Source organism: Zosterops lateralis (assembly GCF_965231275.1).
Source record: "Zosterops lateralis genome assembly, chromosome: 6".
In the NCBI taxonomy this organism is placed as follows: Eukaryota; Metazoa; Chordata; class Aves; order Passeriformes; family Zosteropidae; genus Zosterops; species Zosterops lateralis.
The window spans coordinates 37,421,549-37,448,204 of NC_139761.1; the positions used below are offsets into that span (position 1 = coordinate 37,421,549).

The following is a 26,656-nucleotide window of genomic DNA, read 5'->3' on the forward strand; positions in this document are numbered from 1 at the left end:
AGCCAGTGTTTTCATGTTATGTATTTCACTGAAATGTTTCCAGAGAAACTACTAAAATGACACAGACAAGGCAATCATCAAATATACAGTTTCTTCATAGATGCTGCTGATAAACAACATAACCACATCACAAAACTGCACAAGCAGCCTGGGGCGCAAACAAGCAACGAACTCTGTATGGTCTGAAAGCTGGCACCTGAAGAGGTTTCTGCATCCCTCCCAAGCCTGCCTTCATAGGGCAGCTCACCAAATCTGCATCCAGAAATTTCATCAGGTTTTGCATGCTGAATGTCAGTGCAAGCAAAAATTTCTAGTTTGGGGCCAAATTCTCATTTCAGTTGCTTCCTGTAGTTTTGCAGGAGTCAATAGGTGTAACTGAGCAAAGGTAAATTCTGGCCAGGAAAATCTCCCAACTCTTAGACCATATGCAGCTAGAATATAGAGTTTTCTCTTGCTCAGCAATCTGCTACTCCTTCTTGACAGCTGAATCATGATAAAAAAATATTCAGAAACATAAGCAGGATTACTCTCCACTGTTCACCAGCAACATCACTAAGCAGAGTAAAGCACTCAGGCCATCTCAAGAAATGTGCCTGCTGCCAAGGACCCTTAGAACAGTTCAGTGGCATGGTGGCAAAGATCCTGAATTGGTCAGCAAGGGGAAGGATTTGGCTGGTCACATGCAGCATCCTTGTGAGTGTAAGTGCTAGTGTAAGTGCTAGGGGATCAGGGGCTGCTGGTGGTGCTGGGGCTGCCCCAGGCCAGGCAGGATGGGTGTTCTCAATCTGAGTTGGGGCAGGGACAGGAAGAAGAGTGTGGCCATAGGGAGCTATTGAAATTGCATTTGTGGGATGCAAAATAGGATTTCATGGCTGAGCAGGCAGCAGGGAGAGCTGCAGAGGAAACAGAACCTGCTGTGAAAGGTTTCCTCTATAGCCCTGCAGATCATTAAATGACTTCATCTTTCTGAAGGGCCTATGTTCAGCTACTTTTATGGGCATATTTCTTAGGATTGTAAACAATGAATGTGAGGGATTTTAAAAATCAGGCAAAGTCTGCTGTTATACAACTTCCAAGAGCAGCTCCAATTCATTATATAGGAAAGGAGACTGACATTTCTGAGACACAAATGCCACGCTAGAGACTACAAAATGTCCCCATCTGGCACATTATCCCACCTCTGCCCCCTCTGAGCTGTCCCAGCTCTCTCTGGAGCAGACAACACTGGCTCGTTGGCCAGTCCTCAGCAGCTGGCCCTGGGGGTGCCAAACTGAATCGATCCCTGAACTTCCTCAGGATTGCTCACTTCTGGCTGCCCTGGGCTTTTCTGTGTATGAGGGATCCCACCACCACCAAGGCCTGCTCCTGTTTCCAGCATCCTCCCTGCAGGCAAAAGCTCAAGTGGGGAGAAACTGTGGTAACAGAAGCCATTGTCCGTGGGTTCATTTGCACTGAGGGAAAGGCATGTTGTGCCCTTTAACCACACCTGGTGAAAACAAGGCAGTGCCTTGCTTCCATCTGTGCTAGCAGGTCCAGGAAAAGAGTTGTGGGAGAGACACAGATACACCTCATCTTGATACTGTATGGCAAGACCACAGAAAGCCTTGTCTTCTTTAAGATTTAATCCCCATTTGCACTAATGTTAAGTGTAATAAGTGTAATGTGTTAAGAACAGCTTTTTCTTTATTTACCAAATTCAGTGTCAGTGAGGCTCTGTGAGATGTTTACTGAGAAAATAAATAAATTAATTTTTCCTCATGAAATTTTAGAGCCTTCCTGGAACAAAGGAAAAGTGCATATTTTCTACATTCACAGATTTCTGATAAACAGGCAAGCTGTAGAGCACGATGTTGAATTCTTGCCAGCCTTGTGACGGCATCATCCCCTGGACTTCCGTGAGCTGCTGCGCAGTGCCCCTGCTGTGGGATCAGCATCAGGGCTCAGCAGTGCTACATAATGCTTCAGCAGCTGAACGGGCTCAAGGAAGAAAACCAACGTCATCCCAGCAGATCATCTTCACCCAGGAGAGGTCAGGGCATGGTATAAAGGCAGATTGGGTGCATTTCCAGGTTACATACCACATCCTTCCCTCAGTTGTGCTATTTTCATGCCAGAAATCAAGCTCTGATGATCTCAGTGCCTTTCTCACAGATTTGTATCACTATCAGCAATGAGTGGTTCAGACCTGCAGTGCAGGATGTCTCAGAACAGTGAGGTCTGCTCCACAGAGACTACAATGGTTGAGTGTGTGAGCATAAAAAAGTCCCCCAAAAAAGTCTCTGTGGCCAACTGTGTCTATAGTTCCAGCACTGCAGCTCTCTACCCTACAGCTTCACAGAGCTCAGCAGACTGGCAATATTTCGTGGAGTATATTAAGAAAGGAAACAGAGAAATACTGAGCTGTGCTAATTTCTGCCACAAATGAATAGGTTCAGCCCCTCTCATTTGGATCCTTGCCTGATGAGAACACCTGCAGAAAAACCCACTGGCCAGTAGGGCAGCAGCCCTGATCAGTTTCAGTGGTGACCCAGGGAGACTTCATCAATAGGTGGAAAATATGGGAAAGATTTCACATAGTGAGCCTGATTGTTGCCTCAGGTACAGCCCAGCATATCAGCTTCAATGGAAGCGCACTGGCGTAATTGGGAGTGTTGGCAGACAAGCTGGAGTGAATCAGACAGGGGGAGGGAGTGTGAGAAGTCACCGGCTGTTTGCTCTGCCAGAGATTTCCACCCCCTCAGCAGTGCTGGTAGAAACATGTGCCTGTGCTTCATCCTTTTCTGTGCATCATCAGCTCTATCTTCACTATCCTCAGCAGCACCAGCAATTCTGGCCCTGGCTGATGGGGCCCCCAATTACAGCAGAGAGGGAGCAAACAAATATTGGGGAGAGGGTCTTAAACTGCCCCCACTGTCTGATGACATGCTCAGCCTTGAAGTTCAGATTTGACACAGGTTTTTTTTTTTATGATTTTATTTTGCAGGGGTTCTGGCAACAGCTAAGTGTCTGCTTCTTTCTGGAATGCAGTTTGGGTCCCCTGAATAAGCCTCAAGTCTGCATCTTCCTTTGCCCTTACACCCTGCAGCTCCCTCCTCATATGCCCTGCCACATACCTGCATGGTATTTCTGCTCCTCTTTCTCTTTGTGTATCTTTGTGTAAGAAGAGGGATCATGTAGACAAATAATACCAGGAAATGTATTAATTAGCTCTGAAGCTTGCCTGATGTTGGGGAGGATGCTGCTTTACATCATCTAGCAGAGTCAGCCTTGGGGGCTTTTAGCTTCTTTAAAGGTAATTTAATAAGAAGGAACAGTGAGAGGCAGCAGCAAGTGACCAAAGGGCTCTCTGCTCTGGCTAGCACCATGTCACACAAGCAGAAGTCGCTGTCGCAGAGGCATTCATTGGCAGAACAGAAGTAGAGAGGCAGCAGCAATCTCCCACGCAGCTCAGGTAATGACAGGGTAGCAGCCAGGATCACTGTCTTATATATTAACTAAGAAAGCAGAGACCTTTTGAATGTGCTGCAGTAACTGCCATGTTGCAGTGTACAGACTGCTTTTCTCCAATGACCTGCCATTTCTGTCAGCTCCCCCTTTCTGTCACCTTTACTGGCACTGTATGTTTATCAGCATGTGCTGCAATCTCCTGTACTCCAGCTGGATCATTTATGCATGCAAGCCCTCTTCCCTTGTCACGAATTTGTGCTTCCTTACACCACATGCTGGCAAGAGTCAGCTCCTATAAAGACTCTTCTAGAAACTAGTCCAGTCCCATAAAATCTATACTGAACTGAGCAAAGCTTAAATCAACAAGTGCCATCTGTTTCCTGGGGTTCACATTTCCTTCAGTTCTATTTCAAGCCAGTGAAAAGAAACTGGAGGAAACAAAAGCTGTTTAGATACTTTCTGTGCTGCTGAAATACCTGTTCCCTAATTTCAGTCCTACTGTCAAATATAACCAAAAGATGTTCCATTCCACCTAACTGCAGTTGGGAGTGACTTGGCTTGGCATGCCTCAAGCTGGAGGATCCATGGAGTAATTAGGAAGTGAGGAGTCAATCATCTTTGTTGTTGCTAGACCTCAGTGCAGTGACTGAGGTCTGATTCATACTGACACTGAATTCCCTTTATATGACAGAAAATGCAATCAAAACCCAAGTCCATTGGTCTTTTCTGTTCTTGGACTAAGTAATTGATTTCTAGCTCTGTTTCCCATGGTAACAAGGCTCTCTGATCACCAGCTGCACGTGTTGGCCCTAATAGCTTTTGAATCCACTGCTTTATTTCAGCCAAATGCAATGGCAAGATTGAGGTCTGAAGGATAATTAAGTTCCTACAAGTTTTCTGAAAAAAGTCTGCAAGTGGCAGACCCTATTACTTCCACATCAGTACCTTCACTGCAGATGGAAATTCAATGAGTATTGGATGCCAGAGGCTCCACCAAGGGAAAGGGTCTTGTAGGAACCTTAACTAGGGGCAAGCTTCACCCAGAGGTTGCAGTCACCCATTGGATCCAAATCCACAGGAATCTGGTGTTTGTAGAACAACTTGATATTTTAAGGGAGCACAGCAGGTGTGAAATAACAAATCAATATAAAATTAGAACTGTCTGTGAGGGTTCCTCACAGAAATCCCTGGTAAAAAATAAGAGGATTTGCAAAAGCTGGTGATTGTTGAGCATCAGAGGAGGACGAATACTGCCAGCAATGAATAGGATGTAAATCAGGAAAATATCTACGTGCAAATATTGTTCCCTTCACTGGTCAGCGAGACCCAGATTTTTACTCAAAATTAATTGCATTTCATTCCTAGAGAGTGTTTTTTCAGAGTCAAGACTTCAACACTTCCCTCCAAACACGGGTCAAGAAGGAAGGTGGCTGGTTTCAGGGTAGCTGTGCAATAGCTCAAAGTTATATCCGTGCACTGGCTTGCAAGCATCTGCTGAGCTGTCAGCCTTGAACACACCATTCCCCACACTGGTAGGTACTGGATCAGGCTGGAGCATCCCCACATCTGCAGGCTGAGCTGCCAGCACAGCCCTGTCTGAGGGCTCATCAGTCAGCCCTGGCACTGGAGGCGACAGGGGCCAGGGGCATGTTTCCTCCTGCACTAACTACTCCTATACAACACAGGCAGTGCTGTGAGCTTCTGCTGTGCTCTTGCTCGGTGCTGTGGGGTCATGTTGCCTCACAACTTAGCTGGTAACTGCCCCGTGTGGCTTGAGCCTCTGTTAAAAAGAAAGAGATCCTGTCTCATCTTCAGGGAGATGTGAATGAAGGAGTGTGGTCAGGTTTACCCATATGGGACAGAAGCTGCTTCAGCATAAACATGCAGATGTTGAACATCCCACTGCCCCAGCAGACCAGGCAAGGGTTGCTGATTGGGAAGATAGGAGTCTTCACTGTTGTACTTGGGGTGGTGGAAAAAAGGGGTGGCTGTGGGAGAAACACTTTGTTTAATTAGGAAAACAGTGTGCCAGGGTGGTGCCGAAATCAGAGCTGTTAGGCTGGAGCTTCCCTGGGGTCAGGATCACAGTGCTGTCTCCAAGCAGACACAGGGCCAGGTCAGCTCTGTACAGCCTCTTTGTGATTTGAGAGCAAAAACACTGCAGGGTACCTGGGCTAGACCAGAGAGAGCACCTCATCCTTTACCAAAACACACAGCCAGCCCCCACCTCAGACACCTGCTTGGTCCCGGCTGAGGCAATGCCATTTCTGTTCTGGTATGTCATACATAAATTTTCACATTTCTGCTTTCTGACTACATCTTGACAGCTCATCCCATCTGTCCCCATTTTAAAATCTCCTTTCCTCCTTCTTTTTTCACTTGTTCTTCTGGTGTTGTCTCTCCCACCCACAACACAGCCTCATTTGTACCTGGTCTGTCCAGACTTTTATGCAAAAGGATTAAATCATCATTTGATCCAGATCTAAGGGACATCACTGGGCACTGGAACCTTAAAATATTAACTAAATCAGCTGCTTCATGCTTTGGAAGTCATTTTTCCTGCATTGCAGATGGGGGGGTGAGCACTTGTGCCGTTTCCCATCACTCTTCCTCTCTGTGTGAGCTGCAGGCAGAGAGCGTGCAGCGTGCTGTTTGCTTGTGAAGAATAAAAGTCTGAGGTACGCCTTTTCTTCTCTGCAAGTTGGAAATCCAGGGGCTCTTTTATGTTGTGCTTGGAACATTTGAGTCAGGAGCTGAATTTTACCCACCTCCTCCAACCCTCTTTTCCACTGAGAGCATTGCCAGTAGTTGGATGGGCGCACGCGACAATTTTCAGGGAGGAACTGACGCAAAGGTCTCGCATTCCTGGGTAGGAAGCACCAAGTGCCAGTAAGTGGCCACAGAGCCTCTCTTTGTGGAACCACCAGCCTCTGCCCATCAGATTTGGGCCTTCACCATTTCAAGGGTGGAGCAATGCAGAGTAACTATCACCTGGGCAGGCCAAACATGTTCTCTGCCCCCAGGAAGCAGCTCAATCATGCTTGGTGAAGGAAGAAAGGACTTTCAGCTGGGGCTGATGATGACCCCACACAGTTAGTGAGCATCAATCCCATGTTCTGCCACAGTTAAGAGGCTGGGACTCAAACACAGTACAGATTTTATTATTAAAAAATGCATAAAAACTAAAGACATGCTTCCCAGAGTTAGAGTCTATATGTACATCTGCACTTCCTAGGCAGCTGCAGGGAGCACAGCCTTCTGCCCTCCCTGCAAAAGTGCACTGCACATGTTTTTGTTACCCTTCATTAGGTGTTATCTTCTCACCAGCATTTACAGCATTCCAGCTAAGTGAAAAGAACACCCTGTACCGCCTGGGGTGTAGGATGGTAGAATTTGTATCTGTGACTGAGAAACCATACTGAATTTCTGGAGACACCTGTAGGGTGTCTCTGTTCAGTAGGAAGCTTAACAGAAAGGACCCATGCTCAAGTCCCAGGCTGAAATTCCCCTTCCCTAGGAAGAGTTCTTACTAAGGGCTGAAACTTGACCTGAATTTTATATTTAGACCCAACCTTACAATAAGCAAATACCGGGTATCAAAGGGTGGAGTGTTCTGATACCAAGTCTGCAATCTCATTTGACTTTTTGGTCCCACCTTTGCCAACTTAGTAAATGCTGACATTTGTGGTATTAGTTTGAAGAAGTGCAATGTGGAATCCTAAGTAATACCAACAAGTTTTCAGCGCAGTGAAAATAAAAGAAATTAAGATCTAGCAAATATTTAGGATAAGTAGAGTAAGATGTAACTGCACTTCCTTGCTGGGAACCACTGCACAAAACAAATGCTGATTTACAATAAAATATTAAATTATTAAAAACCACACAAGCACTTGCAGTTACAGTGAGTCAGACATGCTGATTGGAAAACAAAACAAAATTCAAAGAGCAAAACCATTAATTTTGCCCTGTCTGGAAGGCTGCAGTGATACTACTTCATGTTTTATGTGACTTTTACAGCATGCCAAAAAACCTCCTAAGTAGGAAGGCCAGTGGTTCTCAAGCTTTTTTATCATGAGGCCTCTCTCTTTAGAAAGAGATCTTCCAGTTGGTCCCTCCCCCCAAGACACACATTTTCCTGAAACTGATTTCACGTGTCACTAGAGCAGCTACAGTTCTTGGTTATTTGAAGAAGACACAGGACTAATAAAGAGAACGACTGAAAGAATCCAACTTTGAAGCAAAAGCTGAATCCTGCTCCTGCTGAAACTGAGCAAGTCTGTCATTCTGTATCTCAGTCTTCTTCCTCTCCTGGAGGGCAGCACTTAGCACTAATTAGCACTGTTTCCCCATGCTGCTGTTAAGTCCTCTCTACACTGCTTCCTTTCCATCCCTTTGAAGTTTGATTCTGCTCTCACACAAGCCAGCTGCTCTCCCTCCCTTTGCATTTTAATGTCAGCTGCAAGTCTAGTCAGGCCTGAACTGGCATCAAACAGAAGAAAAAGAAAGACATAAAAAAAGGTACATGGGGAGAAGAGGAATGCTGGATTTTCATTTTTTTTTTCTAATTTCCTTGCTCACCAAAAGAGTCTGAAACTCTTAAAAGAGCCCTGGACTAGGAAGTGGCAAATGTCACTGCATGAAATGAGCAAGATGTTCAAATTCAGTGCTGGGTAGGAGCAGATCCATTGATCAGTTTGAGAACCACTGAGGTAGGCAACGAGTCTAGGCAGTACTGCTGAGTGAACATGAGGGGAATTTTGCCCTCTTGTCCTGAATGAAGATATAAATACCCACTAGTATTTCAGAGGTACCAGTCCCAAAGTCACGCAGCCAGGATTGAAGACAACATCTACACACAAGAGCAAGCACTGACTGAACAGAAGGTGTATTCAGCTCTGCTCCAGCATTCAGTGAGAAGAAGCAGAGCACAGACTCTGAATGCTGCCTTAGCTCTGAACTCCTTTCAGCAGGATGTGGTCAACCTGTAACCCTACTGCCTCTCCCCGCAAATCCAAGGGGTTGTTTGGGTTACAGTTCTTCCAAGCTATTTGCCACTGCAGCCCACACAGGTGGTGAAAGCTACAAAAGCTGCCCAAGAGCCCTGGCCAGTGCTGTTCAAAGCTGTTCCAGATCTGGCATCAGAGCCCAGGAGACACAGCACCATGCTGCACACATCCAGTCCCAGGGAAGCAGAGTATCACTGCTATGTACAGGCTAGCAACTTTTCTCTCCTTCTGTCTCTACCTCATACAGAAGGCTTTTGTCCTCCCCTTCTTGTCCATCTGGATGCCTTTCACCCTCAGCATCATCTCCAAGGCACAAGGGGCTCATGATGTAGCGATAGTCACTTGTGACAGCAGCAGCTGCCCCAGCAACAGTCTCTTCAGCATCCATATTTCCAAAGGAGGTATGCAGGGCAGGGTCACTTGCAGATGCCTCTTTGTCTCTCCCAATGTTGACATAGAGAGGATCTTGACTGGAAGAGAGTGTGGACATCCTCCCGCGAATCATTTCCAGCTGGGACCGGAGCACTCCAAAGCTGGGGCGTAGCTTGGGCTCAGGATGCCAACATCTGCACATGAGATCATAGCTGCAAAACAGGGAAACAAGAGCACTGAGAAGCAGAGCAGCCATGCCCTGAACAGGGGCTCCGGGCAGTGAAGCTTAAAAAATACAGATACTTCCCCCAAAACCTGTCTGCTTTGGCCTTGCACAGGTGACACAGCATGGATGGCCATTATGAGTCTAATTTCTTGTTTGTTCCCATTTTCAAGGACATTCTCCCTTTGGTCAAAAAAGTTATTTAGATGGTATCAAAACCCAGAAGCCGTGTCAAAGTATGCTGAATTTCTTGGTAAAGCCCTTGTTCTGCTGTCTCTAGGGAGCTAGAATAGGACTGTGAGTGTGATGTCACTTAGTAATAGCTTTTGAATTTATTCACAAAAAGCACCCTCACAACCTCTGCCACAGCCGAAGCCATCCCTCCAAATTCTAGCTCAAGAGCAGATAAATCACAGGCAGAAAACAAAGATCAAACTGTGGGAGGTGCATGTTATTTCCAGAGTATTCTTTCTTTCACACCATGTTAAACTCTGTGCTCCCAGAGTAACAGAAGTGTGCTACTGCTGCTGCCTGACAGGTTGTCCACAGGGCTGGAAAAAGGCACACTGGGTTTGTTTAGAGGGATGTTAAAGAATGGACAACAGCTTCAATGGTGTAAGAAGGATGCTGAAATGGCCTTTCAGCTACAAAGGTACCAGCTTGGTGCAGAAGACAAGTTCAGGGCCATTACAAACAGTCCCAGGTTCCATCCTCGGCCTTCCTCCTGTGGTCAAACGCCAGCTACCCCAGCTCTGGCTGCCCCAGGGCCAGCATAAGGAGACCATCACTGGCTCTGCTGGCCGGTGCTTGGGCAAGGGAAGAGGAGCTCTCCTCCTGCCCTGCAGCCATGCTGGCAGCTCTGTGTCTGCGCTGGCCGCCCTCCCACTGGCCAAGCCTCCGGCCGCAGGGCTGCGCTGGAGCACAGCCGCTGCCCTGCTCCGCTCTGTGCATCACCCAAAGCACTGCCAGCTGCATTCCTATGCTGGTATTGTTGCCAGTTTTGCAGGGAATGAGAACAAAGCACAGTGCTGGCACTGAAAAACACTGCATACAGATGAACCTCAGTTGAACTTGTAAATAGGAAAAAATCTGATATGGCTTTTACTGGGAAATAAAGCATTTCATGATGGGTTTTATTTTACTTCTTGTATTCCTTGCGATCAGATTTACAAGACTGTTTTTGATCTCATGCTACCTTTACAGAAAGCTCCTATGGTTCAGCTGTCTTAATCCTGATTTACATCCCTCACAAACAGTAGAAATAATTATAAATGCTGCAGATAAAACAGAAACTTCCAATTCCATGCAACAAAGTTAAATACTTTTTTTAAACTTTGCTGTCAATCAGCATAATCCATTTGAAAGAAAGGTAGAAAAATACTGGCTGTACTGAATCAGCCCAAAAGTCCATTTGCCCCAGTACCCTATGCCTGACAGAGTCCAGTAGCAACACTTGGGGAAAGCATGTAAGCTGAGGGTGGGCATGTAGTGCAATCTTTCTGGAATATTCTCTCAGGTCTCAACAACCTGTAGCTCGCAAAACAATGGTTGCACCTTTTCAGCAGTTTTTGATGAATTTTTCTCTAGTGCCTATCTAGTAGGTTTTTGAGTCTCTTCTCTGCTTTCTGCATCTCTAACATCTTACAGCCATAAGCTCCACAACTTGGAATGAAAGCTACTCAGAGCAGTCAAGATGCAGACATGTAATTAATTTAAGCAGTGATATAACAATGTTTTCATTTATACTCAGTAAAAGTTAAAATGAACTGCTGAGATAAAAGCATTCAGCTTTAGTAAGACAAGTACAGATTATTCCCTATGTAGAAAAAAGGAAAAGGAGAAAGCAATTACATGAAATAATCCACCATCAGAGTAGGAGGGAAGAGGGAAGAAAGATGTCTTAGACCACTAAAATCAGTGCTCATAGTTATATCTTGCTTTGGGCACAACACACAGAAAACAGAGCCTTGCTTGGGCCCTCAGTGAAATGATTTCACCTTGTCCAGACAAAGCAAGCTTTTACCCCAGGGTAAGTTATGCTGATACTCCCTGGGGGATCCCAGCCCCATGTGAGGAGACCAGGAATCTCCAATCATCACCCACGGAAGAAAGGTTCCTGAGCAAACATTTCCTGTGACTTGCTGGCAAAGGGTGATCCCTTGGCAGCAGGATTAAGGCAGGAGCATGGACTGCACCATGTGGCTGCTTGCTGCCCTGTGGACTATCTAGGTCCTTCCTGTAAGTCTGAAAACATCTGCAACCAGAATCTTCAACATTGTCCTGGATTTGTTCCTAGATGTAATTTAAGGTGGGACACTGATCTACCCAACTTTAGTTTGTTCCATATGCTCTCTTCTCTTTCAGCCTGCTGTTTCTGAGAGCAGCAGATTAGATTTGGAAACCTGGGCCAAGCTTTGAAAGACACCTGCAGGCCACGGCCTCTGCAATCTAGTTTTCTCATAGTCTTACTAGATTGCCTCTCTATTCAGCCTTCAGGGTGTGCCATGGAACTCATCTCTTTGCTCAGATGCTGGCCTGAGAAGGCAGGGTTCAGTGATCCTGGAAACACAATTACAGTTTCTACAAAGCCAAGAACGGCTAATGTTGACACTTAAAACCATTGAGCCAAGTTAGCTGCTTGTGTAGTTACCACAGGTTCCTGGGAGCTCTGCCAGCAAAGAATATCTAGTAGCTAACCCAGAGACTTTCTAGTGAATGGCTCTGTGTACTGGAAAGTGGAGACATTCAGATCAGCATCCCAGCCAGCTGCCTCTGTTTCCCTCCAGCGAGCCAAATTTCTCAAAAAAACATGTCAGCAGGGTGAGGAAGTACTCACACATCTTCCAGGCACTCCGGGGGCTGCTTCAGCCTGTTCCCACTGATGAGGTAGTTGTAGATTTCTGCATTTTCAATGCCAGCATAAGGGGTTTGCCCTCGGGTCACAATCTCCCACATGGTCACCCCAAATGCCCACTGAAAGAGAACAGCAACAGAAGAAGTGAACAGACCGTTCCCTGCTCGCTGGGCTTGGCTTCAGTTTCCAGACTGCGCTGGGTAATGTCATCTGAACAGCAGTGATGCAAGGACTACCCAAACTCTAGCTAGAAAACAGAAATGACCCACCAGATGCTGCTGATATTGATACATCATCTTAGGAGACAGCTGAAGGCCCTGCTGAGTCTCATCCTGCAGTGGAGCAGGGGAAGATTTGGGAGCTACTCCTGTCTTCTACCTGCAGACCTTTCCTACTTATGTTGTTTAAGATATGTTGTATCAGTTTTTTGGTTCCCAGCTAGAAGAAGATTTTGCTTTGGGGCTCACAAATCAGTTTCTTAATTCATTTAACCAGATTCTGAGTTTGTAGTAATGTACAGGCACAAGTGAAAGCAGAGTTTGGCCAATAAGCAGGGCAACGAACAAACCACTTATGGACCACATTCACTTCTGCTCTACACTGTACAGCCATACCTGTATTTTTCAACTAAACTGTAAGGCTTGTGAGGTGCAAAAAAATAATTATTTTCATAAGCAAAGCCTTGTCCAATATCTGTTGAAAACTGGCTGAACTAGTGATCACCAATCACTAAACACTGCCTACAGTGGATGCAGCAATGGCTGGGCTATGCAGCAGCCACATCACAAGTCACTCTTGGTTATCTCTTCAAGGACACTGTGAACAGGGATAACTGGAAAGGCAAGTCCACAGGACTGAAGGACAAAACTAGCGTGAAAATAGATCAAAAGGCAGCAAGCAAGAGGACACTCAGTATCAGAAAAAAAAACCCAAAAAAACCCCAAAAAAACCCAAAAAACTTCAAAGGAAAATAATGAAAATAAGTAACAATTTCAGATGAATGGGTTTAGCCTTGCTCTTCAGAGGAAAGTTATGGGGAGTGCCTAAGTACTGATGTATTCAGATCTGTGGAGTTCCACCAGTGCCTTCTGCAGCACAGAGTATCTTTGCTGCACCTGTATATAAGTGTGTGGGTTACATGCATTTCAGAAGCCACCTTCAAACTGTCAGGCAGAAGAGAAAGGAAAAAGAGTAAGAGAGAAGAGACTTCATAAAGAGAGGAAAAGGAAGAGCAGGAGTGGAAAGATGAAGAGGATGGGGACAAACACTGAAAAATAAAGGAAAAAAGGACAACAAGAAGAAAAGGGTTGATGTCTTCTGCTATTAACCATTCATATATTTTTAGCCTTGAGTTCTGACAGCACCCGAGGCAGAGGTAGCACCATCCCTCAAACACAAGGTAAACTCTCTTTCCTATCATCAGGGCCTTTTCCCACCCTCAGTGGGACTCCTCCACTCCAGCAGGAATACAAGTGGTCTCCAATGCACGAGAGCAAACCTCACCACATCGCTGTGCGTTGTGTACAGATTATCTGCCAGACTTTCCAGAGCAAGCCACTTCACTGGCAGCTTGGAGGCACAGCCCTGGCGGTAGTAGTCTCCACTGTAGATTTTCTTAGAAAGTCCGAAGTCTGCAACACTCACGTTCATGTTCTCATCCAACCTATGGGAAAGTTTTCACAATTGAGGAAAGGAAAGCATTTATTGGCTACCTCAGGGAAAAAAAAATTAAAAAATCAGAGTATTGATGTATACGGCTCACCAAGTATTACACAAAAGGGAATGATTTCATCTACTTGGTGACCAGTGTGTAAAATAGCTTAGTGGTCTCAAACTAGTTCCTTCAGACTAACAGGGAACTAATTATGACTAAGGAAGTGGCTAGGCTCAGATTGTTTAGTCTCAAAAAAGCAAACTCAGATACTTTCTGTTGTTCCCAAGATTATCAGAGGACATCTGCTCACTGCTATCACCAAGGCCTGTATCTGGTACTGGAAATCAAAAAAATCATAGGGTGATTGCCTAGACTGCCTGTTAAAACTGCTTGAACTGCTAGATCTGCAACATCTCCTCCCCAGGCCTGGTTAATGGTCTGAATTGCTCTGTCACCCACTTAAAACTATGTATGTTGGCAGATAGTCTAAGTAAAGCCCACAAACACTTCATGCTCCTGGGCCTCATAAAGAACTCAGTACTTTCCCCAAAAGATGTGCTGAAATAGGCATTCAGCTTCCTCTGGAGGATGTCTATGAAAAAAACAGAAAAGCAGTATGGGTTTCTCATAAATGTCAAAGCAGGATAACCCATCATTTTTCATCATAACTATCAGGCTCTTTGTCTGTACATCTGGACATTGAAATGCCTTTGGAAATCTGTGTCTCATTGTGGATTTTATTGGTGGTTGTGGTTTTGTTCAGAGGCAGAGTTCTGCTGTCACGATAAGTTGTTCTTACTCCATTCTCAGGGAAGCAGCAGAGTGGAAAGGATAAAAAAAGGACTTTTCTCTCCTTCAAAGCAGTCAAGGTAGTTTGGTGTCAAGAACAGTGAAGTGGGATCATATGGTGTGTTCACCATGCAATTATTTTTAGAGGCATTCTCCACAAGCTTTCAAGGAAACTACAATTCTTATATTGTGATAATCAAGCCCTCAAAATAGATACCAGAAATACAGACTTCATGATACAATGGAAGTTCTTTTCTCCTAACAGCCAAACCCAATCCCTCCTGTTGGTTCCTTTATATGGTGGAACAAATAGCCTATGCTGACACACAGCCACTGGAGTGGTTAATTACAAACACATATTGTAATCAACCCTATGAAACTTTCTGTGCAGACCAATGATGAAAAAGTTCCTTTAAAAAAGGGTCTGTTTGAAAGATCAATGGGACTTTAGGAGTTGCTCCCTGCTCCCAGCAGCACCACCACACACTCCGCCACAATGACCATAAATTCTCTATGTCAATTGTCACTTAAATGCAAAGATCAGCATCCTTCAACACATCTGTCATGCAAAAGGTATTTCATCCCTCCCTCATCCACTCTGGTCTTTCTTTTCTCTAAAATCTCATGAATCACTTACATGCAGTTCCGAGCTGCAAGGTCCCTGTGTATGAAATTTTTTGAGCTCAAGTACTCCATCCCACTTGCAATGTCAATCATGAACTTGAGGAGTGTCTGAACAGGCAAGTTCTGTAAGAAATAACAGTTTAGCTTCTGTCCCCAGAGACTTTCAAGCACGTATGACAAAACTGCAAGGTTTACTGCCACTTTACAAAGCGGGTATGGGGAATACAGGGAGGGGATGGGATGGAATGGAGGGGCTGGTCCTAAACATGCATGGAACAAAATACTTTAAGATCACATCTTGCAACTTCTTCTGGTATTAAAATTCAATTACTTGCCAGTGATTGGCCCTGGGGAGACCAATCCTGAGCTACTCCAAATACATTCTCTGAAAATCCCTACCCAGCCAGAAGGAATTCTACAGTAAGGCAGACTTACAAATGGGTTTTCCCCAATCCGTGACATCAGCAGAAAAGCATGGAGGTCTCCATGCTTCATGAAGGGCAGGATCACCATGGGAATTGGGAGACGGCCCTTGGGACGGCTTCGCAGACTGACTCCTGATGAGGACACACACACAGCAAAGGGGTGTTAGCAAACACATTATTCCCAGGAGTAATCTCAAAGGCTGCTGCACCTTCCTCTTACAGATCTGGAGGAAAATGTGTAGTTTTGGTGGGTAGATTCCATGCTCCAAACTTTTATGACTTTACCTCAGGTGGTGCTAAGATGCCTCTAACCCTGTTGACTTCAGAGGCTGTATTATGAGCCTAGTGCCTCTCAGCTCTTCTTGCAGGACCAACTATAAATGTTTCTAGGACCACTGCAGACCAGACAGCCCCAACCCCAGGCTTTGCAGAGCAATCTCCACATTCTGGAAAACACCTGCATTCCACAGTGTCCACCCACAAATGTCTTGCTTCTTACTCAGTGTTTTGGAAAAGGCACAGTGTTCCTCCTATTTATAGTCTACCTGCCCACCTGTTCACATTTCACAGCAGTTCAGACATGTCTCAGCCAGCCAAAGTCTCCCTGATGCATTTGCAAGAACTGAAGAAACAGCTTAAATAGGAGATGGCTGTTCCTGATGTGTGAGGGCAGGTGTGGGGAGCATTACACACACTCCAGCTCCCTGGGGCCTGGGAAGGAGCAGTGCTGACCTACACAGGACTCCAGGCAGTGCAGAGCAGGCTGCCCCAGCCCTGCTGGGGAGAGTGAGGCTCTGTGGGATAAGGCAGGAGCAGGAGGGGCTCTGTGGCACGAGCAGCAGTGCTGTCTTACCAATCAGTTTGGTGACATGAGGGTGGTCAAACTCCTTCATACAGGCAGCCTCCCGCAGGAACTCCTCAATGTCAGTTGAGGTGAAGATGTCCGCTGAAAAAAAGGGACTGTAAGTTTTCTTTCTTTGTAGGTGGCTCCAAGGGACTTAACAAATAATGATTGTCAAAAGCTTGTTCTTTGTGGCACAGCACATCTTCCCAGACCTATAGCTAGATAAGCCATTTTACAACAAAGCAGAGCCTGACACTCTCTCCTGGGATGGGCAGCAGTAAGCACATATCAGGGACATCTGGTTAACTGTTCCTTGGCAGAGTAAAGAACCACTGGTTAGCAGCTCTTTTCTCGGTAAGAACTTTCCTTGGAAACTCTGCAAACTGTTTGGGGGTTAAAGATGTAAGAATTAATTAGGTAAAGGAACGTAAACTACAAATGTCAGGGAGAGGAGACATCACAAAAATGAAAGAAAATATTGAAATTGAGGAGATGGCTCGGAGCCCCTGATGGCACAGCAGGGCCCAATTCATCTCTGGCAAGGATGGCATGAAAGATCAATGCTTTTATGTCTCTTAGCATAATTAAGTCTTATAAAGTGCTAGAGCTAAGATTTTTTAAATAACTCCACTACTGGACTGCTTGGACCAAATTCAGCAGTCACATACATCAGCAAAATTTTGGAGCAAATTATTTCTCATTGCTGTGACTCCAGATTTATGGAAATACATCAATATAATCAAGAAGTATCCCAGTCGACTACTTCCACCACTGCTGCTACTGAATTTAGCAAGAGTCCTCCAGTCCTGCTGCAAGATCAGACTCAGACCTGTAGAGGAGTGCTCATATTATCTGCTTTGGGCAAGTAATTTCAATATGATTCAGAAGACAAAAGGAGATTCTTTTTTTTACAGTGAAAGAAGAAAGGAAGGTGCCTCTGGAGGCTGACAGATTGTTCCTAAGTTAGATGCCTGAAGGGAGACATTCTGACTACAGAAAAGCTTGCAAACTAATTAGAATTATTGTTGAAACTGGATAAAATGATACAACTTACACCAGAATGGTACTAAGTGTATTTAGTACAAGCTGTTATTCTGTGACAGCAAACTGAGCTCCAGAGATAAGTGAGTGTGACTACTTTCAGTCAGTCACAGTTAATTTTTGCCTTACGGGCAAAAGGGATCAAATAACGTAGGTAAACATATATAAACACACATATATGCACATTTCCTTTGATTTATACCTATCTCTTAATTGCTTTTCTTGTTACAGACTTCTGCCTCTTAACTGCCCTTGTTATGTACACTCACCAAATGTCAAATCAGAAGGGAGCTGGACTGTTCAGTCAAATGTGCTGACTGAGATGAGTTAGCGCTGCATTCAGCCCAAACACTCTTGTGTTTATTCCAGGCTATGTGCTTGTTCTTTCACTGCTGAATTATTAGGGCAGAGCAGACCTGTCTGAGCTGTCTGTGCTACATGATGCAGTGGTTTTTGTTGCATTCACCACGTGCTGTAGAAGCAACTAAGGTGGTATAGGTCCTTTCCTGAAGAGCTTCCACTACAAAAAGACTGACATGAACGGGATGGGAGACAACATGGATAGAGTGGCTGAGCGGGAAGCTCAGAGAGAAATAACGAGCACCAGGGGATTTGCTGAGAATACAACAGACAACATTTAATCTTTCCAAGGTCTCTTTTCTTAAGTAATTCAGGTAGCCCTGCTCCCACATACCTTTCAGCATCTTCACTGCCACTTTCTGGAAAGAGCCATCATCTAGTTTCAGCAGTGCCTCTCGAACTGACCCAAACTCCCCTGTAAAATTATCAGAGCAGGCAGTGAGGGAGCAGCTTCTTGTGAGCAAAGTATGATTCACAGCAGGTTCACTTCAGGGGTCACTGGCAAAGAAGCTGAGTACCCATAAGAAATGCTTCATTTTTCATTCTGCAGTTCCACACAGCAGCTTTCAGCACGTGTGTCTAGAAGAGATATCACTACCAGTAGACAGAGCTCACTGTGCTGGCAGTCCAGAAGGCAAAGGAAAATGAGAAGGGAAAAAAGCAACCCCTGAGAAGATAGATGATGCAGAGGCAGAGTTTAAGCTGGGCAGACATTTCTGGGGAAGCCACATCATAAGGGATGAATCTGAGTGAGGCTCTGTTCAGAGAGGAGGCTCTTTGCTGGAGCAGCAAGTGGATGGGTTGGCTGAGGAAGCTCTTAGTATTGACAGCCATCAGAGCTGAGTGATAGTGCCAGGACTCAACCATTTGAGACACAGGCAGCCTTATCTCTCAAAACTCAGAGAACGACTTCTATGAATCACAGCTGACCACAGAAAACACAGAGTATCTGCTTGTGTGTGAGTGATAGGTTGATTCACAGAAGGCAGTGTTTTGCCCTGGCGTTTTCTCTAAGGGAGTTAATAGGGAACACAACAGGCCAAAAGCTCTTCAAAATATTGAGCCTAAAGAGGCTCTATACCACAGCCTTACAGCCTCTTTGCATTAGATTTGGCTCTAGATTTGCTCTCCCTCATTTTGTAACTGCTTATCCCACACAAAATGCATTAGTATGAGGTACTCTGATACTGAAAACAAAGAAGCAAAATATGGCTCTTAGGACACCTACCCCAGAAGCATTATCTTCCCACTAGCTTTTCACCAGTGTCCTTCACTACTCGATGGCACATGCTTACTTCACAAAAACCATGAGCAGTGGATCTGACCACAAATCAGGAAAATGGGAAGGAACAAAGGTATTTTGTGCTGCTTCCATACTATGGAGCTGTTGCTGAGCTGTAGAGTCAGCAGAGCCCAAGATAATGCAGTTACGTCATCCTATAACCTGTAACCTGGGGTTGTGGCAGTGGGGCTGACAACACAGATCAGATCCTGCCAGCTGGCATCCCCACACCAAGGCCATGCCCTGGGGCCCCTCTGCAGCCAATTTCAGTTTACCTGTCATGGGAGCAGCCCAAAATGCTTGAAGTAGGATCTCAGAAACTGGCCAAGAGCTAACACTCACAAACAGATGACACAGCTGTTTAATTACTTAGTATTGTTAAGCATTCTGAGACCACTTCTGCAGGGAGGTGATCTTCCTGCTCTGAAATAAATGCTTTTGTTCAAGGAGGGATGGAGGGAAGAATGCTCCCTGTGGGAAAGGGTCAAAAAGAACTGCAATAAAACTAGTCTTATAAAGAAAATTGAAAAGGTGAAGTTTAATTGAATATTCCTTTGTTTAAATCTCTGCAAGAAATTCACAAAACAGTGAATTTACACTGCTTTGGAAAACTGAGCAGAGACTGCAGTTCATGATTGTGTAGAGCCATATTATAGGAATGGCTTAGCCAATATCCTCTTAGTTATGCTAAACCTCTGAAATGTTTTATCCCAGAGGAAGGGATAGTTCAGTTTTATTTCCATCTACAAGCTGGAGAGAAAAGAGGCTGCTTGTAATTGCTTCTCCCTACTCAACAGTTAAAATAACACAAGTGAGATTTTAAATGTAAAGCTTTGTTCAGTTCTGGTTCTTACCCTTGCCCAACATTCTTCCCAACGTGAACTGCTGTTCCTGGATTAAGACATCTTTTAGTTTTGTCTTCAACTCATCACTGATCCCTACACTCTCCACTGGAAAAAAACAACAACAACAAAATAAATGAAGCATCAAATAAGGGATGTTTAAATATTCTGTCATAACATCAAGAGTCACCTGTTCTAATCTCCATCTCCAATCTGATTCCTACACTGTAAGCATGAAAACTTGAAAAAGGCAGAATTCCCTTCCATGTCCTCTACCCTCACCACAGACAAGTGGCCAGTGGGTGTGATAGTACCACCCTTAAACACTCTAAGAACAACAGGAATACAGAAATAATGTAAAGAATGCTGAAAACACAAAATCCAATCTGAAGAGCCACTGATAGACACTGGCTCATACAGCTTAATTTAAGTTGATGGAGCTGCACCATTTTAATGACTTTCTGGAGCATCATCCTAACCCAGCTATGCAGTGCTGCCACAGAGAGCCATGCCCTTCCTGAATCAGGAGATAGAAATGGATCACCTTAATGGATCATCTGGCCATTTCTGGGACTCAATCTCCTGTTTGATAAGTTACTAATTCCTGCCCTTCCAAGACTGATTAATTGATTCATGCTTGTAGCACAGCTCAGCATACAGAGTTTAAAAAGTCCTGCTATTATTGTTCAGCCATATTTATCTCACCACTGGATTATATTCCAGTTGAAGGAGTCCTTGTAGAGTGAAACTGGAGCAGGGGAGTGGTGAATTTATGTTTTGCATTAATATACATAATGACTGTTGCTGTAATTAGCAAGGGCTATGTAATTGGTATGGCAACAGCAATTCTGGCCTTTCACCTCTGCAATTCATGGTAATTTACAATGAGTCTAGGCCTCATTGTAAATTAATCCCATGTTTTTGATCAAGAAACATCAGTTTCAGTGAAAACAGAGAGAGCATTGTAAATGCATGAACACAGCTTCCCAGGCAATCACTCAGGTCATTTTACTTACACGTTGCTTCAATGAGCTCTGGGCCCTCCCTGTTGAAAGACCTGGCAGCTCTGAAATGGACTGCTGGATCTCCTCTGCCAACCACACTGCCAAAGGCATGGCTAGAAGGCAGAAAAGACACACAGGGCCATGATTACATGGGCCATTCACTTCTAAAAGGGTGTTCTGAACAGGATGGAAGATTTCTCGCCCCTTGCCATATAAATACTGCAGACTGTTTTGTTAAAGAGGGTGTATCTGGAGAGGAGGAACAATGGGTTTATGCTGCTTTGCTGCAGCAAAGCAGGAGGCACCTACAGCCTTCCAAGACAGGAATCACTCCTCCAGAGTGCCAGGGAGAAGCTGCAGGTTGGGGCAGGTTGCAGGAGTCATAGGGACAGAGATGCTGCTGATACAGGGAGGTCTGGGAGACTGGAAAGAACAGGAACCTTGTTTGCAGTAGGGAGCAAACCACAGCCAAGTGTCACAGGTGATGGAAAGGAAACTTTACTGGGGATCCAGAGGGTTCTGGGCAGTCAGGAAGTTACAACCAGCTGACAGACTGAAAACCAGCATGGGATAAAGGGCTCAGCCTATAACAATACAGATATTTCATCTGTGGATCTTTTCTCTTTGAATCTCTTAAGCAGCAGTGCTAGGAATTACTTTGATAGAGTTTACATTTCTATAGTCTAATGAGGCCTAGCTACTAACAAACATTTTTTCTACTGAATTTTTGATGTTGTCATTTTGAAGAAAAGGCAAGGGACCCCAAAACTGTGGAAAAAAACGAGTAAAAACAACTTCTTCCCCAAAAATCCCAACAAAAAACCAATCAATACAGTTACCCGAAGAAACTGCCAAAAGTACTCTATCCACAATGCTTTTTTTGAAAAATAATTGAATCAGAAATCACAACAGAAGAGAAAGCAGAGATCTCTCTAACCAGCACAAGGAGAAACTCCCTTACCCAAACCGAGTTTCTTTTCTTCTTTTTCGAAGGAGAATAAGAGCCAGGGCAACAGCTGTGACCAGAGCTGTGAGAATGCCCAATGCCACAGGAACCCAGGACGTCCCATAAGGAGGTTGTCTCTGGCCACCTAGATGATAGAGAAAACACCGGTCAGGAACTAGAAGACTGTCAATTTCTCCTTTTGCTTTTAAATGGGAAAGCCATGCTGCTGGACCTTTCTATACTGGAATTTGGCACAAAGAGGTACTCAGCCAATCATCAGGAAAACTATCTCTTTCTCACAGCAAAGGCAGAGCAGCTGGCAGAAACTGTTAGTTTTGACCCTTGAGAAAGTAGCAGATGCTGCACCAGGTTATACTGTTTCACATGAGCTCATGATCTGGGGCACTTCAAACTGGAGCCTCAAGACAAAAAGGTGGCTGAATGTGAGCATTCTGTGTGAGGGTTTCACCCTGTCCCTTTTGAGGCAGACATCAGAACCTTGACCAGCTTACACAGCACTACCTGAAAGTCAGCCAGGCAACATTTTGAAAGACAACAGAGAAAGACAATTGTCTCATGGCAATCTGTTAAAAATATTTACATTTTTCCTCTAACCCTTCCACAAAGAGAAACACCCTGAGGAACTTGATATTAGCTGTAACTTCACTATGTTGTTTGGTTGGTTGCAGCTTCTCAATGTCTCTTCCCAAAGAAAAGGTGAATTTTAAAAGGTCCACTGTGAGTCAAGAAATAAGTTAGTCAGCCTACAGGTTCCAAGACTGAAATAATATTTGCTCCCAGAATACATATACTTTTGACTACAAAATGTCTACAGAAGAAATGGAGATGCTGCCAATCTGAGCAAGCTGCCAGGCAAGGAAGATAAACAATACAGTTCTGAATAAAAAGAGTATTATGTAAGTCTGGCAAAAAATGATAAATTAATCCAACTCCCCAAGTGATTTCTTCTCCAAATACAATTACTAATATTAAATGTGAATTTGAATGGGTTTATTAAAATCTAGGATAGCCCTCATATCTCCAAATTGTTTAAGAGTGAACAAGAAAAGATAGCAGGTCCCTGAGCAGCTCCTTCATCTCCATGCTTACTTGTTCATCCTCAGCAGCTGACTGAAGGTAAGGAAGAATCATCTTTGATGATGTAAGTAATCCTGCTATAAGTCATGACAGTATAAATAAACCTGTTTTAAAAGAGATGTTAGGTTCATGGCCAGGTATTTGGATGCATCTGAAAAAGAATCAGACAACCCTTACTGGCAGAGTCCTGGTAACCAAGAGGCTTCTGAGGCTTGATTAACAGCTACACTGAGGAGCCCTATAATCCAGTATTTTAAAGAAGTAATATTAGTCTAATAAACAGGTAGAGCTTAAGGACACAAAACTGTGGACAAAAGAGGAAGCCAGACTTGTACTTCTCCACTTGAAGCAAATTATCATATCTTTAGTACTTATTTTCTAGCATCTTATCTCCTTCAGTGACTCACATATTCTTTTACCACCCAGAAGGCTTTACAGGCTTTGGGGCTCATCACACTCCCTCTTGCAGTTTTTAACCCAGCCTTCAAGGCTGTTTATGAGGAGGGAGAGATCAGAAACAGAAATCAGAAGACGTATTTCTCAAATACAATAGAGATAACTCCAAGCCTCTCCACAATTCCCAAACCAATCACTTGGGCTGTTTCTGCCTAACAATCAGGGTAGAAACAGCTAACAGCACTGGTGTAAAAGGTCCTCTCTGATAGTTAACAATAAACTTTCCTTCCCCCTGTGGTGAGACAAACCTCTCTCGGCTTATTTTTCTAGTCTCTTTCTGTTGGCTGCTCTGGTGAGAGAGCAGGGATTTAAGTCAACTTCTGGGGAGCCCCTCCAAAAGGGCTGTGGATGAAAACAAAACAAAACAAAACAGAATTATTCTCTCTGTTTCTAAACTGCTGGGAATAAGGAGCCCATCCCACAGTTCATAGCAAATGTGTCAGAAATAGAAATGAATGTTGAAATTCACTGCTTCTCCTCCTCTGTCTCGCACATCGTTGCTTCCCACTCATGTCACTGAGCTTGAGAGGAGGCTGCAGTCCACAAGTTGCCTCTCCTCTCTCAACTCTCTCTCTCTCCCGTCTCCTGCATCCCCTTTTTCAACCAGCATATGCCTTAAGACTGCACAAGGCAGAGAACACTATTATTAGAAGAGTTTAGAAGAGTATTTAGTAGCCCTTTGATGATGAGCCCTTTTATTTCACAGAAAGTTTATATCTCAAAGGTGTGCAAAGAACATAATCCAAGAAGAATCTTCTCCTGCCTACAAAATAGTGAAGATTACAGATAGGAAAAGGCTATTAAACTACTCTGTTCCTTGCTCTGCAATGAAAAAAAGAGGTTTCTACTGAGAAAGTTTCTGAAAATATTAAAACAATCTTTGTTAATAGCACACAAGATCTCTGCATAAGTAGGGTGGAGCTCCCACTAGCACTGCTGTGATGACAAATTCGACTTTAAGTTTATATGAGCTTAGTCATCCTTATTGCCGCACTGGGAGTTGGTCAGAAACCACCCCTGGCATTTCTCACATAAAGCAACCAGTGCCAGTTTGCTATTTTAGGAAAGGAAGCGCCTTATGTTTTCTACCAGGCCTGAAACAAAACTGCAGTCTTTCTGCAGCTCTGCTGCTTGAGGCCTGTCAGTGTTTCCACAGTGAACTTTTACTTCCAGCCTGTTATGCTTGTGAAGAAATATATGTGCTTCCAGACAGCATTTGGCCAAAACAAGCACCACTCCTCACGCCACTTTTTTTTTTGAAGTGGTTTGTAAATAAAAACAATCAAGCAACAACATACAGTGCTGTCAGGATTATCCCATTCCAGCTCCCTGTAAAATGCAAAACCTAAACATTCTCTGGGGCTTCTTGCCAGTGATGGCCATTTTCCAAAGGGAACTCCTAGTTCTTTCAGATACTTTTGTCTGTATTTGGGCGCCACAGAAAACACCCGATCAAAAAGTAGAAGGAAAAAATTGATGGAGCCAGTGACCAACCTTGGTTAGATTCAGCTCAGTGTGAACCTTCACACCCCTCCAATCTCTTTTAAATAATTTGAGGGCTTTGATCCCACAGTGACTGTGTGCTCACACTTGACCTTCAGTGCTGACTTTGTCACGGGAACTGGGCTGCCAAAGGATCTGAGTAATGTGCATGCTAAAACCAGCATTAAATCCTCTACTGCAAGTAAGGATACAGTTCTTTACTGGTTGCTCTGCCTGTACCCCCCACTTCCTGCTTGCTTGGGAGCTCCTCCCTAGAGTCCCCCTGCCATCCCTCAGTGTGGAGGGATCAGAACTCAATGTCTGTGTAATTCCTCAGACACGTGTGGAGTGGGAGGACAGCAGCAGCAGGTGGGTCAGCATCAGAAATTAGAGACTAATATCTTGTCCTGCCATGGGCACTTGGAAACAAAACCTCAGACAACTGTGGAATTTTTGTATGGTCACACCTCACTGACTTCATATCACCAATCTGTATCTTTATTTGGAATCTTCCTCTTAGTTCTGTTACAGTTTTCTTCACAAGCAAGAGAATTCTCTCCCTTCTACCCATCTCCCCATATAATATCCTGCTCTGCTTCACAGCCTGCCTCCCATTTCCCACTCACTGTGAAATACAAGAAGCAAGCAAATCACCCCAGGTGAGCCCAACTGCCCTTCAGCATTAGGAGAGCACTCCACATGTGCATGTTCTTTGCTCCCAAGAAACCTTTCCACATAGTTCAGATTGCATGGTACAGCATCTGTACCATCACCTTCCTCTTCTGCCAGTAGCTCATCTTTTCTATGGAGACAGCTAAACCAGTTTACTATAAATATATTCAGTAAAAACATTTTGAATCCCCATGCGGCCAGGTTTAAGTCAGGCTTCACTAAAACTAGCCAGAAATGGCAAAAAATTAAATCAAAGAAGACAACCTGTATTAGAAGAATTTTCTGTCACATTTACTTGAGTAAATCTGTGTAAACCTTCATTTGCATATTTTCTATTGTGTCTGCCCTTCTACTCTGCAGTTAGCACAGTAAAATCCTGTTCTAAGAAGACACAGTAGAGGCCAGAAATTGTTTTGTTTATACCAGCTCTTTAAAGATTATTGAATTTCTAGTCTCCTTGACGAAGTGTGCTGTTGTATAAGCCCACGTGTCCCAGTAAGTAGTAAGCACTGAAAGGAAAAGACTCAGAAAAAACAGCAGTCCCAGTATTTCTGACTTTTTTCCTGAAGTGAAGGAAGAAAATAGTGGACACTCACCCATGACCTCCTGGGCTTCAAGCAGGAAGAGGTCACTCCAGGGCCCACACCCTGCAGAGTTCAGCACACACACTCTGATGATCAGGTCTTTGAAAGGATTCCACATGGAGAGATTGGCTTTTGTGTCCTGCACGATCATCTCCCCCTGAGTGCAAATAACAACAAACTGTGACCTGTCTTAAAAGGCATCTAATGCAAAACTTCACCTTCAAACCAAAACAGTACCAAGCATGTATTTCACTGGCATTATAGCAAGGGCTGGGAATCGTGACTTAAGGGTCCTTATCTCAGTTTTGCCCGAGATAAGGCTGAGATTTGGGCTGTTGTCTTGGGTTTCTGTTCCCAAAAATTGCTAGTTGTTTCCCAAGGCATAAGGGAGAGAGGAGATTTAATAATTTCTTCCTTTGAGGTCCTCCCATGCACGTTGCTATAGAAATATGGTTTTTTTCTGCTATTAAAAGATACACCTCCTTGTGGTTTACTGTAAAGCATCTGGTGGTTTTAATCCAAGGGAGGAATCTGTCTGTCTGTTTTAACTCATTGACCAAATCCTAAATGGCTTCTGAATTTCAGCACCAGTTTTCACTCAGGATGGCCAGGCCAAAATATTTTCAGCAGTTTTATGGATCTTCTTCATAT

At 44.3% G+C, this 26,656-nt stretch overlaps 1 protein-coding gene across 2 annotated transcripts in view; it reads right to left on the reverse strand.

Annotated features, from left to right (window-relative positions):
• Nucleotides 1-6,598: 6,598 nt before the first annotated feature.
• Nucleotides 6,599-26,656, reverse strand: part of TYRO3 (TYRO3 protein tyrosine kinase) — a 40,727-nt gene continuing 20,669 nt past the window's right edge. For both annotated transcript variants that reach the window (XM_083864129.1, XM_083864130.1), the window contains exons 9-19: nucleotides 26,018-26,162; nucleotides 21,729-21,858; nucleotides 20,780-20,880; nucleotides 19,776-19,871; nucleotides 17,974-18,054; nucleotides 16,248-16,340; nucleotides 15,405-15,526; nucleotides 14,983-15,092; nucleotides 13,406-13,565; nucleotides 11,885-12,021; nucleotides 6,599-9,037 (exon numbers count right to left, since the gene is read on the reverse strand). In XM_083864129.1, coding sequence (XP_083720255.1) covers nucleotides 8,662-9,037; nucleotides 11,885-12,021; nucleotides 13,406-13,565; nucleotides 14,983-15,092; nucleotides 15,405-15,526; nucleotides 16,248-16,340; nucleotides 17,974-18,054; nucleotides 19,776-19,871; nucleotides 20,780-20,880; nucleotides 21,729-21,858; nucleotides 26,018-26,162 — 1,551 coding nt within the window. In that variant the 3' untranslated portion in view covers nucleotides 6,599-8,661. The remainder of the gene's footprint in view (nucleotides 9,038-11,884; nucleotides 12,022-13,405; nucleotides 13,566-14,982; nucleotides 15,093-15,404; nucleotides 15,527-16,247; nucleotides 16,341-17,973; nucleotides 18,055-19,775; nucleotides 19,872-20,779; nucleotides 20,881-21,728; nucleotides 21,859-26,017; nucleotides 26,163-26,656) is intronic.